The 11,695-nt window shown below is 49.1% G+C and overlaps 1 protein-coding gene across 2 annotated transcripts in view; it reads left to right on the top strand.

Annotated features, from left to right (window-relative positions):
* The window catches only part of rasgef1ba (RasGEF domain family, member 1Ba), a 48,570-nt gene that overhangs the window by 14,728 nt on the left and 22,147 nt on the right, over window positions 1-11,695 (top strand). The window contains exons 1-4 of one of the 2 annotated variants that reach the window (XM_076270299.1): window positions 3,353-3,612; window positions 8,587-8,769; window positions 9,044-9,166; window positions 10,138-10,275. In XM_076270299.1, the coding sequence (XP_076126414.1) occupies window positions 8,593-8,769; window positions 9,044-9,166; window positions 10,138-10,275 (438 nt within the window). In that variant the 5' untranslated portion in view covers window positions 3,353-3,612; window positions 8,587-8,592. Of the gene's footprint in view, window positions 1-3,352; window positions 3,613-8,586; window positions 8,770-9,043; window positions 9,167-10,137; window positions 10,276-11,695 lie in introns of those variants that run through there. The other variant, XM_076270297.1, reaches the window with a different exon arrangement.

The raw sequence follows: 11,695 nt of genomic DNA on the forward strand, positions 1-11,695 counted from the left end.
ACCCAAGACTGCCGAGTGCCTGAATGGTTCAGTGTGACAGGGCGGGGGTTTTGGCCAGCAACTCAAAACAGTCTAGAATGTCATGAAGAAGGAGATGAGCGAAGCTCACTGAAGCTCAAAGGCTCCTTTAAAAATGACAGCATGTGAAGGCATGTAAGGTCTGGAAAAGTAAATGCTTTGGCAAAAAGGTTTAATATACTATATTCACATTCGGTGCAGTTCAGTCAAGGGCAGAGTCTTACCATCTGCACTACTGGACTCTTTCGCCCCATCACACTAATATTACAAGCAGACAAGCAGTAGTATTGCATTATTATGTGTGTGTGTGTGTGTGTGATGTGTGTGTGTGTGAGTGTGTGAGTGTGTGTGTGTGTGTGTGTGTGTGTGCGCGTGTGTGTGTGTGTGTGTGTGTGTGTGTGTCTTCGGATGTGGAGATAAAACTCTTGTCTGTTCCCAAGTCCATTTGTTGGCTAGGGGGTCTTTGAGCGCAAGAGAGAGAGAAGAATTTATAAACTATTAATGACTGTGAATTGAACATCATGAACTGTGTCAAACGACCCTTTCAAATGGTAAAGAGGTTGTGTGTCCGTGATGGCACAATGGGAAAATCACCCCAAATCAGCGGCAGACTCAAACATTCCACATGCTTCTATCCCAGACGTAGACACAGACGTATGATCAGTGAGTGAGGGTGTGTGTGTGTGTGTGTGTGTGTGTCTGTGTGTGTGCCTGTGCGTGATATTCACTGGAACAGACAGTATCACATGACTGGCGACCTGAGCGTGAACACACATGAGCATGATGCGTAAGGCTACAGATAGTCACCACCCTTGTGAGAGGTTTGGATTTTGGCCTGGCTTCGCTCTCTTACTCTGCTCAGATGACAGGTGGGTGTGTGTGTGTGTGTGTGTGTGTGTGTGTGTGTGTGTCTGTGTGTGATTGAGCAGTCATGAATGTGTATGCTGCTTGTTAATGAGGGGACCCACACCGTGAGATCAGACTCCATTCTGTGAGCTGAGCTGGTTTCCCCCTTACTGCTGTTCCACAGAAAGCCCCTGCAGCAACTCCTCAGCTGTGATGCACCAACCACTTATTCAGTTGTAAGGGTAGCTGTGTGTCTGCCTGTGTGTGTGTGTGTGTGTGTGTGGGGGTGTTTGGGTTAGAGTGCGGATCGGGGCGCAAATTTCTTGCTGCAACTCGAGGAAATCCTCATCCAGTTGAACGAGACGACCGTATAGCCTACCGGTAGCCTATGTCTTTACCACAGTATGCAACGCAAATAATCTTAAAATCTCCTGATAGGCTAACAACTTTTTTTAACGTGACCCAAGACTGTGCTTATATGCATATGTGCATAACCATTTGTTTAATGTAGTCTTGACAACGCGTGTGCATTTCAGGCTGCATGCCTGAAATGCGTTGTCACGATAAACAAATCTTGCACACAGGAAGAAAGCTATTAGGTCTTTTTTACATTTTACTTAATTCTCAAAAAACAAACGTTTGCGTCATGTAAAGCAGACCTGTTGGTTACCCAACATAATAAGGAATTTTAAATGTAAAGCTTCCAATGCATATCGCCCCCATGTGTCCGAACCCGGACCGAACCGGACTACAATTTCTAAATATTTGTCCGAACCCGACCCGACCCGTCGGGACCCGTCGGGCTCGGGTCGGGTAGCCACACTCTAGTTTGGATGTGTGACGTACATGTGTTTTGTGCGGGTAGGTGTGTATTTTTCTGTGATACTTGGTGCAAGTCTAGGTGTGTTTGTACTGTAAAGGTGCGACTACACAAGAATTGAACAGTAGCTGCTGAACTGGAATTCCTAGTGTGAAGGAAGTGTGTGTCATTTGGACCTCACTTGTGGTCTGACACCTTTTAAAGATCTCACACGTCTCACTGAAGGGGTTATTTACATATGAAATGCACTCTACGTTGCACTTCCCCCTCATATGCATACCATTGACTCAAATGTTTGTTTAATTTACATTTCCCACAATGGCCAGAGATTAGGTCACACAATGAAAGATGAGTTTAGAATGACTAAACTCCAGGTCACTTTTAATGTTGCGGGTACAGTGAAGGTATCTGGCAGATGCATTTGTCCATGGGGAATTAGAAACCATATCTCGGTCTTCAGATGGACATTTACGAGGCAGTCCAGTTGGTTCCGGTTCTTTACAGTAACTGGTTACCATGGGAGTGTAAAGGGATGTGTCAGAGTAAAGTTATGTTCCTCACCTGCATGATCTATAATCTACCTCAGGTCCTGTGAGGCAGCATGTGTGTGTGTGTGTGTGTGTGTGTGTGTGTGTATTTGTGTGTGTGTGTGTGTGAGTGTGTATTGGTGTGTGTGTGTGTGTGTGTGTATTAGTGTGTGTATTGGTGTGTGTGTGTGTGTGTGTGTGTGTATTTGTGTATGTCTGTGTGTGTGTGTGTGTGTGTATTTGTATTTGTGTTTGTGTGTGTGTGTGTGTGTTTGTGTGTGTGTGTGTGTGTGTGTGTGTGTGTGTGTGTATTTGTATTTGTGTCTGTGTGTGTGTGTGTGTGTGTGTGTGTCTGTGTGTGTGTGTATGTGTGTGTGTGTGTGTGTGTGTGTGTGTGTGTGTGTGTGTGTGTGTGTGGGCCTTGACCTTAGGTAGGCCAGCTCAGTGATCCAGGCTTAGAGAGTGCTGAGTGTGCCAGCAGGGCAGCATGAATCTGCAAGGGTTTCAACACACACGCACACGCACACGCACACGCACACGCACACGCACACGCACACGCACACGCACACGCACACACACACACAAAATGTACTGTACATGCACTACACACACCCACCGTATGTAGTACACACAGTGCTGTGTTGTTCAGGGGTCAAAGCCTTTCTGATGCAGAGCAGATATCACTGACCCTTCAGGTAATTTCTCATCAAGATTATCAGTCTCTCTTTCTCTCTTACACACACACAGACACACACACACACAGAGAGAGTGAGAGAGAGAAAATGAATAAATTCAAATAAAATAGAAAATCATAAAATTGTCTTTTAGGAGTTTAAATGTTGATTTGTTGATGTTGTTACTTTAAGCTTGCTTTATTTCCGAAAAAACATGGTCTATATTATTCTAAAATAAAAAGAGTAGGTCTTCTTGAGAGATTCGACATAGAAAGAAACTGTCTCTAACCTAAAGAAAGCCTCGCATGTTCGAATTACAGACATTTCAGCATTACGCTCATCAGTGGAGGGGGGGGGGGGGGTCCTGCGCTGCGCTGCGCTCTGATTGGCTATCCGCTGCCGGGTGGTAGTAACGTTAAGAGTACTGCCTTTCCTAGGTTCGGCACTCGCACTTGCAGTTGCGCGCGGAGAGTACGTTTCTACTGTTGGATGTTCCTCTGAAGCATCGGCTTTGGATGTTTCAGTGTGTCGAAGCAGATCGTGATTGAAAGATGCAGACGGAGTCTCTACCGCTGTCAGCCATATATTGAATTGAGGGACAATATTGTCTGCTCGGATTTTGTTTCGGGAATTTATTTCAAAGGCTTAGCTACATCTCTCTACATTTCTGGAGTCTCACTTGTGGATTTTATACCATCACCCCGAACTACAGGTGTCTAATTTTGAGGTAATTTGCTCTTCTGTGTGTTTATTATTTTCGTCGTTATATTCTAGTTTAACATTTAGCTAATTGCAAATAACAACTGCTATCATTGCCATTTATTAGCTAATTGCAAATAACAACTGCTATCATTGCCAAATAACAACTGCTATCATTGCCATTTATTTCGTGACTATTCTTGTTACTTATAGGTGTCATTTGCATTTATTACATAAATGCTGTTTAGACCTATGGAACACCGGTAGCGTCGTTGAGCTGTTAATTATCATTATGCTTAATGTTCAGCTGTTCTTCTTTAAACAGCTGAACGAACCTGTCTCGCTGACTCCGAGAAACATGTTGGTCTGAGAGCGAGTTGATATGCAGTTTCTCGGCGTTTCTGTTGTTTGTCGTAATTAATGCAGCGAGTGTCCTGTCTGTGCGGGGTTGTGGATAGTGTCTTACAATTAGTGCCACTCTGCGGCTATTTTTACATTGTACTTTGCCGAGGGTTAAGTGGATTCACTCTCTCTCTCCGAAGGCATCCAGTGATTACTGTGGCTAATCCTTATTTCTGGAAAAAAAGAGACTGGCCAACTCACCTATTGAACAAACTCGGTTAGTTCGTTTTTGGTACGACTGATATGCGCTGTGTTTAGGGTAATGTTTATGCTTCGGCTGGGCGACTTTAAATGTTAGAAAGACTTATCGGTGTTGGCATGCAGTTCTTCGGGGACTTTGGCCAGGGTAAAGATTATGTAGGCTATCGTGCTTCAAGACACGCAGAGAGGATCTCAATGGGAGGTTTATCCGACTCTGTCTGACCACGGATTCCCCGCGGCGCGACCCTCACCTAGTCCTTTACGCACCCTTCGTGCTCGCATTCCAACGCGACCAGGCCAGCTGTCTGTAGTCTCAAGAAGAAGATTGGACTGGCGGCGTTCTGTCAAACTCATTTGTGAGATTATCGATGAGATGGTGTTGTTGTCTTTGCGCTGGCGTAGTCCAGGCATAAGTGATAGCGCAGCCTCCTAACAACAGGGGGTCTCCTCGTCACCTACTTAAAGGAATGAGTGGAACTTCCTCAAGTTAGTTCTGAGTAAATATCGGGATTGGGGGGGGGGGGGGGTGTTGTTAGTTTAGTGGCCCTCCCTCAAAACACTGAACTGCGGCAGGTCACTGACGTTAGATGTGTGGGAATTGGACCTATCCCTGTTATGACTTTTATGGCACCCCTTACCATCTCATCCCTCTCCTTCGCCTCTCTTTCTCTCTCTCTCTTTCTTTCTCTTTATTCTCTGTCCCCCCCTACTCCCATAAAGTCATTAGCACCTCATCATCTCCTGGTTGGGAGTCTTCCTGGGCTCGCCCTAATACTGGGTTACCCGCCCAACCCAACATGAGAGGTGGGAGCGGGAACGTGTGGGAAGGGAAGCGAAATGCCTTGTTCTTTCCCTGTCTTGGGTCAGATTTGAGGTCAGGTGGGCTCCGGTAACTGCCTGGCTTAAGCCCTAAGGCCTGTGGGAACTGCCCCACTGCTGACAGTTAGTCACTGAGTCACAGCAGTCCACTGGTGAGCTGGTGCGGTGGGAGCAGTTGTCAGTTAGGTGGGTCACTGCCGTGTGAGGATGACATGGAGTGCTATACATACACACACACAGAGACATCCACCCAACCACCTACAGACTCACACACACAGTAACACACACACACACACACACACACACATACACATGCCGTGAGAACCAAAACAGGGGTGCCAGTCATGGATTAGGTGGAGCAGGCCACTGGGTTTAGCGATGACTTAGTATCTGCCTCCCACCCTGGCAGGCAGCGCATCGCCACGCCAGCGGCCATCCCATAATGATGTTTGTGTGTGTGTCTCTCTCTCTGTGCGCCGGGGGGGAGCCTGGCATTGTTTGTCACCTGCAGCCTGACTGGGAGCACGCTCAGATGTCAGCCTATGTGTGTGTGTGTGTGTTGAGTGTGTGGTGTTTGGCTCTGACTTGTGTCATGCTGCGGTGGGATTATGGCCCTCTGCAGCTCAGGAGGGGAGAGAGAGGCCTGCTTAGCGTGGGTTGGGAGTGGAGGTGGTTTGTGTGTGTGTGTGTGATGGGGGGGGGGGGGTGGATTGCTGTCCCCTAGGGACTAGTTGGCACCATGCCTGCACTGTTTGTCAGATCAGCAACAGAATAAAGTGGAGTGTTTAGCTCACACAGACTTTGGGCATTTTGATATAGGAGCAAATCTGTGCAGTACACTCCGTGTTGTCCGTAGGGCCACAGTCATTCTGACTGACCACTCCAATACTGAGAGAAGCAGCCGGAACAGGAGGTCAGTTTGTGGTGGCGCTAAGTGTCTATATGTCCCTGTGGCAGTAATTGTGTAAATGTGCTTTCTTTGGCAACTGCTAACTGCTGCCATGGTTGGCTGATTGCCACCAGAACCCTGCAGTGGAGGCTTCGGAGGCTCTACCTGTTGGAACTTTAGAGAGCTGGGAGAGGAGGGCAGGCGGGCGGGCACGGGGTTTGTGCCAGGCTGCTGTGGGCCGTGAGTCTGTAGGCGCCGCAGAGACGGCAGCCGTGTGTGTGTTGATCAGGGATGGGAGAGAGCGGGGCGGAGGGGGAAAGGGGCGAGCGGTGCAGGGGAAGAGTTTCCCGCTGGCGTGTCTGGGGTGCGCTTTAGGAAATGAATACTGGAGCTCGGGAGTCCCCTGTAAAGCCAGGGTGTGAAGCTGATGCCTGAGCTGAGCTGAGCTGAGTGCTTTTTTAATGTGGTGCTGCTGACTCGCCTCGTGGGCTGGTCCTAGACACAAAGCATGAGACTACAGTGTGTGTGTGTGTGTGTGTGTAACAGGACCTGTGTGATGGTAGTGAAAGCCTCCACTCTTGACATTGATTATTCCTGCTGTGTGTGTGTGTGTGTGTGTGTGTGTGTGTGTGTGTGTATGTGTGTGTGTGTGTGTGTGCACTATTGACGAATTTGGAGAAACACATGGAGCAACAGATGCTCAGGGTGCAGCCCTGACTTCTCAGCCTGGTCCTTTCTCATGTTAATAACTTTTTTGATGGAGAGAGAGAGAGAGAGAGAGAGAGAGAGGAGGATAAGGGGGGGGGGTGGTGGTGGTGTAAGGATCCTGGCAACGCCCCCGCCTCCCCCTCCCTACCCTGCCCAAAAGCAGTCCAACTCTGGCACTGGGCTGCTGAAATTTGAAATTGGGAAGAATAGGCAGGCGGCCATTGTGCTGTGTGGGTGGGTGCGTGTAGTGGGTGTTTGAAAGCTGAATAGGCTAGTGGCAACTGGTGTGTGTGTGTGTGTGTGTGTTTTTCTGAGTGTGTGTGCATGAATACGTCTGCATATGTATAAATATGCGCAGCTATTTGTGAACATGTGTGTTTCTGTGTTTTTGTGTGTGTGTGTGTGTGTGTATGTCTGCATGCCTACATTTGCGTATGTCTTTGTGTGGTGTGCACATGCCGGCTGAGGCCAGTTGGCAGCTTTGAGGTGGTGGCTGTTCATGTGTGTGTGTGTGTGTGTGTGTGTGTGTGTGTGTGTGTGTGTGTGGTGCATATCAGTGATCTAAGTGCTGCCTGTGAATAGGCAGGCGGCCATTGGGGAGGCTCTTTGTTGTGGGGTTCCCTTTGCCCCGTGCCGGGGCTCCTGAATGCCTGCATTGTGCTTCCGCGTGACCCATCAGAGCAGGCTCATCTCCATATCTCTCTCTCTCTCTCTCTCTCTCTCTCTCACACACTCTCTCTCTCTCTCGCCACAGTCCATTTTAGAGGAGACTGAGACTGAGACTGAACAGGATGAGTGAGCAACATGATCACCATGTTCACATCTTCACACACACACATATGACTCAGCAACACACACACACACACACACACACACACACACACACACACACACACACACACACACACACACACACACAGGCACAGGCACATGCGTGCACACACACACACACATACACACACCATGTCCTTAGGGTAGTACTGACACTTATAAGACCGTCTTGAAGTGGACAGCACGTTGCCTTCTCCTCGTGTTTAAAAGTAGTGAAAGAATCCCATAGAAAAGAATCACACACACACACAAACGGGGAGAGAGAGAGAATAATGGCTCTTTTCAAAACGGAAACATTTCCCAAAGCGCATCCTCTTTGCCTGCCGCCTCCCCTGCCCACCCATGCCACTATACCCCTCCTGGGCATCGCCTGTGCCACATAGCTGGGCACGTTACAGTGTACTCCACGTGAGCTAGCCGGACGAAGGGTCGAGGGGGATTACGGGTGCCTTAAGCCCCAGTGCGGGCAGCTCTGAGCGGGCACGGTGGCACGGGATTAGGCCTTGGCACGCTGGAGCTCCTGCCCGCCCGTGGCCTGCTGCTGCCGCCGCCGCCGGTCAACAAGGCTGGATTAAAAGAGCAGCATGAGAGAGAGACAGAGAGAGAGAGAGAGAGAGAGAGAGAGAGGCGTAGGAAGAAATAGGGGGATATGCAGAGGGAGAGATGGAGGGAGAGTGATGAAGAGAAAGGGAGAGATGGATAGAGAGAGAGAGCTGCAGATAGAGGAAGAGATGGATAGAGAGAGAGAGCTGCAGATAGAGGGAGCAGACTTGGTTGGACAGTGTCCTGCACATCCCTGTAGATCCCATTCCAAGGTTGACCATTTTCCACTCCGCTTGCTGTGATGATTTTCTGTGGGAGGAGAGTGATTGAGGGTAGGCCAGGGGGTGTGGTGCTGTTGGAGGAGGATGCTGTAATGTTCAACTGGCAGATGAGCTGCCTTGCCAATAAAAGCCGGAATACTGCAGAGCAGCCCGCATACGCCGCATAGCCTGGCCCTTGCCAGAAACAACACACACAGACACACACACCACACACACACACCACACACACACACACACACACACACACACGGGCTTGTCGTCTTGCCAAGATGAGCTGTAATAATAACAAACATGCTGAGTGTTTTCCTCTTCCTCTCTCCCCTCCCAGGACAAGATGCCTCAGACACCACCCTTCACGGGCGTGTTTCCCAACAGCGCCTACAACAAGAACCTCTACCAGACAAAGGAGGAGCACTACGGGGGCCTCTATTACCATGACAACACGCTTGTCTCGGGGTCGCTGGAGGCCCTCATCCAGCATCTGGTGCCCACAGTGGACTACTACCCCGACGTGAGTTTGCTCTGCTTCATCAGCGTCTGGGGGAGTGGAGGGGCTTTTGGCTAATTGCAAGTCACACAGGTCGATGTGAAGTCATTTGTTTTTCTAAACACTCTCTTTCTCTTTCTCTGTCGTTCTTTTCTCTCCCCATCTACTTTTTTGTCCTCCTTGGATCTGCTGTGATCTCTCCTGTTTCCCCTCTTCTTTTCTTCCTCTCTCTCTCTCTCTCTCTCTCTCGTCTCTCTCGTCTCTCTCTCTCTCGTCTTTTCCTTCTCTCCCTCCACAGAGGACGTACATCTTCACATTCCTGCTGAGTTCGCGGCTCTTCATCCACCCCTGTGAGCTCATGTCTAAGGTCTGCCACCTGTGTGTGGACCATCAGAGACTCTCCGACCCTCAGGCTGACAAGGTATCATCCCAAGCGCCCCGACTTTACAACAATATACAACACACAACACCCCAATATACAATACAGCACCCCAACATTATACCTCAGTACCCAAATGTACAACTCAGGTACAACCCAAAATCACACACCAGCATCTGACCATACAAACAACCCTAAAATCTCACCTCGGCACAGAGGAACCCCAAAACACAGGACACAACACAAGGCCCCCCCCAAAATCACACTGCAAAATCACATGTGCAACAGTCCTCCCACATTCACTGAAGGTAGAGTGCAATGTTATAGCAAGGCATAGGCGCACAATCACGGGATTGTGTAATCACAGGACTCAGACACACAGCAATGTGTGAGGACATACAGCACAGATACTTGTCCAGACTCTATAGATCCGTGAACACATTTACGTAATTATTTTCCGTGTGAGTCACTATGCACAGCTACTGGCCACTGGCTGTCCTGCTACTGCGAATGTCCTGGAGTCAGAGAAGTTCTGTGTTCGATCATGCACACACGAGCACACACACACACACACACACACACACACACACACACACACACACACACACACACACACACACACACACACACACACACACACACACAAACACTTACACAGGTCAGGTCTATTCTGTGTAAGTCACACTCACATGTGTAGCCCTGCTTCTGTGAATGTCCCCGAGTCAGAGATGTTCTCAGTCAAACAGTCAAACACACACGCACACAGGCAGGTCAGGGAGTCGGCAAAACCTCACGGCTCATCAGGGAGGCTTATCTGTGTCTCCTCACTGTGTACAAAGGGTCCCGGGGGGCTTGAAGTGTGTGTGTGTGTGTGTGTGTGTGTGTGTGTGTGTGTTTGTGTGTGTGTGTTTGTGTGTTTGTGTATGAACGGGGCCTCTGTGTTTGTCATCTGATTCAGGTCTGTATATTGTGTGGCTGACACATGGCTGTGTGTGTGTGCGTTCCCTCTGTAGATGCGACTGAGGAAGATGGCTCCTAAGGTGCTGCAGCTCCTTACAGAATGGACGGAGACATTCCCATACGACTTCCGTGACGAGAGGACGATGAGGAGCCTCAAAGAGCTCACACAACGCCTGGCCAGTGGTGACGAGGTAAGACATACAACCACACACACACACACACACACACACACACACACACACACACATGCACACAGACACTGTACACCTACCGGTATATAAAAACACACAAGCTCCAGACCCATGTATACACACTGAAACACACACACACACACACACACACGCACACACGCACACACGCACACACGCACACACACATACACATACACCCACACACACTCACACGCACACACACACCATTTGTATGACATGGAGGTGTGTGTTAGTCTGTGTGTGACAGAGGTGTGTGTTGCTATGAGTGACAGGTGATGAAACGAGGCTTGAACCAGCCCTGTACACACAGCATGTGGTGTAGGGAGCAGGGGACTCGACTGGGGGATGGGGCGCAGGTCTGTGTGTGTGTGTGTGTGTGTGTGTGTGTTGGGGGAGGGTGATCAGTCACAAAGCCGCTTGAGGGAGGCCACAACACGGTTGAGTGAAAAGCTCTATTGTCACTAGGAGCCGGTTTGTGTGTGTGTGTGTGAGGGGTGTGTGTGTGTGTGTGTGTGTGTGTGTGAGGGGGGTGTGTGTGTGTGTGTGTGTGTGTGTGTGTGTGTGTGTGTGTGAGGGGTGTGGGGAGTAGCTGGCAGCTTTTGTCCACGCCATCACTCTTCCTTTAGCCAGCATTTGAATTGTTCCCCAATCGCTGACTCCGGTATCAAAGGCTTATGTGCTAACTTTCCTCAGTCCATCCATGTGTGTGTGTGTGTGTGTGTGTCTCTTTCTGTGTTGTTCACTACTTCACTTTTTTTCACTGGGGGATGATCGTCATGCCTCCACTGATTCTGAGTATTTTAGAACGGGAGAAGTGGCTAGGGGCTTTTGAAACTTTTTAAATAGACCGTTTTTCCTCTCTCCTTAAGCATGCGTCACGCACACACTGCCTCCAAGCTCAGCAGTGGGGGTCACCTCCTGTTCCTCAGCTTATAGTCTCTTTTTCTCCTGATCCTCCATGCCGGCTAACTACCCCTCGTCCACTGCAAGCTGTTCTGGATGTTAAGGAGACACTCTGTTCCTCAGTAATTGTGTTACAGAGTCCTCTCGTCCTCAATGTTCTGTCCTTGGCTGTACCCCCTGTCAGATTTGCCTTTCATTCGGTCAGTCATTCGGTCAATCAGTCAGTCAGTCGGGTCGCTCATGTCCTCAGGGGAAAGACTTCTTCTGCTGGTCCTTTAGAACATTTTATTCTGTTAGGTGGGTTAGGAGAGAATAAGAATAGCATGTTCAGAATATATAGATACACACACACACACACACACACACACACACACACACACACACACACACACACACACATCTGTGCACACTGGTATCAGATGACTAATTAGCTTCAAGACACACACACACACGCACACACACACACACACATACAGAGAGAGAGATAGTCAGAGAG

This window comes from Alosa pseudoharengus, unplaced genomic scaffold, assembly GCF_046254945.1.
Source record: "Alosa pseudoharengus isolate Yale_2024_CS ecotype anadromous, Long Island Sound unplaced genomic scaffold, YU_APseudo_1.1 YU_APseudo_1.1_scf_6, whole genome shotgun sequence".
In the NCBI taxonomy this organism is placed as follows: Eukaryota; Metazoa; Chordata; class Actinopteri; order Clupeiformes; family Clupeidae; genus Alosa; species Alosa pseudoharengus.